General features: G+C 38.6%; 1 protein-coding gene across 1 annotated transcript; it reads right to left on the bottom strand.

Annotated features, from left to right (window-relative positions):
* Window positions 1–241: 241 nt before the first annotated feature.
* On the bottom strand, window positions 242–4,591 carry LOC136227859 (uncharacterized). The gene is made up of 6 exons (XM_066016625.1): window positions 4,274–4,591; window positions 1,240–3,542; window positions 1,004–1,148; window positions 727–901; window positions 484–639; window positions 242–380 (listed from the first exon to the last, which is right to left on the bottom strand). Exons 1-2 carry the CDS (start codon window positions 4,467–4,469, stop codon window positions 1,276–1,278), a joined length of 2,463 nt encoding a protein of 820 aa, XP_065872697.1. The 5' UTR covers window positions 4,470–4,591; the 3' UTR covers window positions 242–380; window positions 484–639; window positions 727–901; window positions 1,004–1,148; window positions 1,240–1,275.
* Between the last annotated feature and the right edge of the window lie 216 nt (window positions 4,592–4,807).

Raw genomic sequence — 4,807 nt, 5'->3', positions numbered from 1 at the left:
TACTTCTATTTGGCATTGTTCTTATGTTTCCTTTCTCAATCGCGGCTATGAAAGCATTGTATAGCTCAGCGGGAAGCTGAAAGCAATGTAAAACCATATGTCAAATGGACTTCTTTCATTTCAGTTATAGATAACATATCAAGCAAATTCAGAACATATACCTGCTGTGCCACCTTGCTTTTCAGATATTGAGCTAAATCACCATTAGAAATTGAAGGTACTTTTTGGCCAGGTATATCAACTAAGCAGCGGACCTCGGTGCTACTAATAGGATAACACAAGATGGGTGATGGATCTGCCAGAATTACATGTCCATGATTTGCATATGGAAGTTCACACTTCTCTAGCACCAATGCCACGAAACAAGAGGGAATATCAACCTGTAGAGTTTGTCATAAGTCCTAGTTTTCGTTAATCTCAATTGTAAAGAAAGAATGTAAATAATGTAACAATATAATCTTCAGTAATTGCATACTTAATTACCTTAGGATTGCAGAGAGAGCGACGCAAGTTCGAGAAACAACCATCACATAAGCATAAGCCGTCTTCTCCTGACCATCTCTAGTTCTGTAATTCACTCCTTTAACAGTTCCTTTTTTCCCAACTAGTGATGTCACAGTTCCTTGTTCCAGTCTTACACTACAAAGAATATGAATACTTATGTTACTTTTCGAAAATTCGAGCTAAAACCAAACAGAACATGGTTTAGCAAATGTGGAAAATTACTTAGGTAGAGATGCAGCCTTTTGGCGCATTCTTTGAATGAATCGGCCATTGTGAAAACTTCTTCCAGTAACATTGGACTGATAACCATCTAAAGGATAAGATAACTTGGTATTTGTCCCATCCTTGAACATTGCATATCCGAAAATTTGTTGAGCATCAATCTCTTCCACACAATCTGCATCGAAGTGAATGGATAGAGTCAAGCTAGGCACTTGAAATTTTACTCACTTGTACAATTCACTATATAAAGAATCAATTAATAAACATTGAAATATACCTTCAAGACCGAGCTCAACGAGTTTAAGGTAGCCACCAGGCTGTAGGAGTTCACCAACAATTCTATCCGGTCAAAGAGAAGTGACTTGCTTTCTGATTCTGGTAGACCGCCTAACCGGAGTAAGAAACTCTTCCTCTGCATTTCCCTACATAACCACAAACAATTAATCATTAAACTTAGTTTCTGTACATGGTTTAAAGTATAGCAGAATAATAATAAAAAAAATGCATACATACATGTTTAATTTGGACTTTTTGGTATGTTGTGAAACTTCATTGAACAATCTGATGAAACCATGGATTCTCTCCTTCTATTGCTTCTAGACCTTCTCCCTTGGCTCTGAGCTTCACTCGAACCCCTCTGTTCTTCCTTGCTATAAGATGTGCTGTAGCGGAACTGCTCATTTCTGATGGACAACACGACTCTTCAAGCTTATGAACATCCGTCTGCTGAAATGTGTTTCGTGTACTCATTGACAAGGGACTGTGATCAGCTTTCTTAGCCCTTGGCACTTGATCTACTGCAAATGCTGCATTTGGTGGTGCCATGGATGTTCGATTCTTCATAAAAATGAAAGCAATAACAGCAAGTAGACTTGAAACAGTCAAGGAGATCGTCCCCAACACTGCCTGTCCTAAAAATAGGTTCTTAATCCTATCAACAGTCATGTCCACTGATCCAGTTCTCTGTGTCTTCATTGTTGGAGCATCTGAATCTGAGCTTTCTGTTTCAAAATCAGGCACTGTGGACTCAGTTTCAACTGGACTAAAAACAAATTCAGCTAAAGGATGGGCGACGTCTGGCTCAGCATTGAGGATTGCAACCCACTCTTCTGCAACATCTGCGTTACTTGGCAGCCCAAATAACTCTGCAATTTCAACTCTAGCTTGGGTCACTTCTGCTGCTAAAATACTATGAGCATTCGCCTCATCAGTCGTCGTGGTCGGCATACTTCCTTCATCTGATTCAGGAACAATAGCAATCCCTGATGCTTCAACAACGCTATAAGGTACCACTATTGCTTCTTGGCTCTCAGATCCTTGACCCTTGTCATCTGAAACTTCCTCACTGCTTTCATCAGCTGCAGTATTATATCCTCCTTCTACATCTTCTTCAATAAGCTCATCAAATTCAACTCTCTCTTCATCTTCAATTTCTGGACCACCTGCATCTTTCTCATGGGCTTCAACTGGTGTAGCATCTACTTCTCTTTTTTCTTTATGCATGAACTCTGTTACAAAAGTACTGTGCTCCCCCATCAGGTAGTTATCAATGGAGCATTCCTCAAGCAAGATGGTCATGTTAGCAAACTGCAAGCGATCATGTTTGTGCCATTCTGTGAAACTGCTTACCAGATTATCAAGATAAGACAATGATTCATATAACCATTGCCTGAACTTCTGAGCTAGGCCTTCTAAGTTCTCTCTGGTAAACTGTGAAACCTCAGGTGGTACATACAGATTAGGGAAGTTTAGATTATTAAGCACAGAAGGGTCCATGATTGGTGAGTTACTAACTGAGGCCCATAATCCGGCTAGAGCCAGAACAAATAACAAAGCAGTGAACTTTGGTCTCGTTAGGAAATGTCGCTTAGACACCTTTCTTCCTTCAATAGCCCCCTCAAATGTGGCGATCGAATTTGGTTCAGATATGTCCTCTTCTTCTGGCACCACATCACCGGAAGCAGCAATTTCAGAGTCTTTCTGTGAATCCAAATAACGTTCATCACTTTCTTGTTCACTAAATTCGTCATCAGAAGAACTCTCAGACACAAAACTCTCCTCAACCTGCCCTCCATATCTTTGCTTGAGATACAGCTCAAGTCGGGGGTTAGGCTTGTAACGACGAAACTGAGGCCTTGGAGCCAAGTAATTCGTCTTTGGATCATAAGGAAGCATTAAAGGATCAGCATCAAGTGGTGCCAAAGCAGGACTTGACAAAGAGCTACTGAACGTCATCGGACTAACCCTGAAACTTGGATCGAGATTTACAGAATCATCTACCGCAGCTGCAGTTTCTGAAAATGAACCCCAACCATCTCCCACAGAGTCAAGATCTTCAGCAAGTGGTGCCAAAGAAGGACTTGGCAAAGGGCTATTAGAAGCCATCGGACTAATCCTGAAACTTGGGTCGAGATTTACAAAATCATCAACAGCAGGTGCAGTCTCCGAAAACAAATCACAACCATCTGCAACAGAGTCAAGATCTTCATAACTGGTCATGATTTCCTCTTCCTTATCCTCCAGATAAGTGACTGTTGGATTAAATGAGACCTCCTTCTTCTTGTTCAAACCTTTTTCCGGCTTGAAGTCTGAATCTTCATTTAAAGCTTCATTTCTATTAACAGATGTGCGAACTGACTCACTTCTCTCCGTCAGCATTTTCTTCCTTGGAGCTGCATTGATTTTCGAGGCTGCAGAAATTGTTGGAGACATGAAGTGCTTTGTGCCCTTCAAAGAGGAAGGGGGTGGTGATTTAACATTGACATCTTTACTGTTTTCTTTGTTCTCACTGTCAATAGAGTTCCTCAGCCGATAATCTGCTAGTCAAGAGAAGAACAACGAGTAAGAAAGTATGGAAAACAATAAACTCTTGTATTATTGCTTGAACATTAACGTGATTGTACACCAGTATATATACACAATACACATAAAAGTTCTAGTTGCTATGCACAATATAAATCCTAATGATATTAACTACTGTAAGTGGCGATAGGATTAGTAAATCACCAGAATTGAGAGAGGGCAAATAGTGATTCAGTTGCAAAATATACCTAAAAGTTTCAGCTAAAAATAAATTTTGTTCAATTAAGTCTTCCATATTCAACACAAGATCCATTTTGTACATCACCAGAAAATTTTGTCCACATAAAAGCTTCTACCAAAATAACAGAGCAGGGAATGGCGGAAACTTTATTTCAAAAACATAGCCAGAAAAAATGGAAACGGAAACAAAACTCGTAACATAGCAGCAAAGGAGAAAAAATCTTTATTTTTTAAACTCATAAAAGAAAAAAAGATAATACATTTTGTAAAATTTCCTCTCCCGCTACCCATGAACAACACATGAACATCTGATGATTCTGCAGACTATCTGAAATCATGATCTATCCGAAACAGATAAAGAAACGAAATCTAAATTCAATTCATGACATTTTTGTGACTTTCTCCAAGTTTCTCATCGATCAAACAATTAAACAATCGATAATTTAAAAGAAAAACAGAAAAGCTAAGGAAAAGCGAAGAAAGGAAGAAAGAAAGAAGAAAAAACCTGAAGGACTATTAGCAGGAGTGTTAGGGTTAAACCCAGATCTTGGGTTTGGAACAATAGAAGGCTGTTTCTTAGCAAAAGGATTGCCGGTGAAACTTCTCCTCATCGGGTTACTGATCTCTGAATACCTTGGAGTAGTTGGCTTGCTCAGTGACGGGGATGAAGAAGAAATGATCTTGCTTTGAGGTGCAGCCATGAGAGCGAGAGTTTCTTTCTTTGAAATGGAAACAAAATCAGAATTGGAGGGATTTTAAATGGGGAGAGAATTTGATAGAATGGGAGTGAGGAGTGGAAATAGCATTCGCCAACGGCTAGTTTTGGAAAGGAATTCGTAGATTTTAATGCGAATATTTTGAAACAGTAATTTGGGGGAAAGATTATAGCCTTTAGATTTATTTTTTTTATTTAATTTATGGTAAGATTTGTCTTCTTTATTTTGAAAAAAAAAATCAGACTAAATGTTTTTGGAAAGTGCAAAGTTCATACCTAAATTTAATTTTAACATTTTTAAATATGATTAATTTTTGTTTTATG

This window comes from Euphorbia lathyris, chromosome 4 (genome assembly GCF_963576675.1).
Source record: "Euphorbia lathyris chromosome 4, ddEupLath1.1, whole genome shotgun sequence".
In the NCBI taxonomy this organism is placed as follows: Eukaryota; Viridiplantae; Streptophyta; class Magnoliopsida; order Malpighiales; family Euphorbiaceae; genus Euphorbia; species Euphorbia lathyris.
Note: the sequence above shows the minus strand (reverse complement) of the source record. Positions and strands in the feature narration are given on the sequence as shown.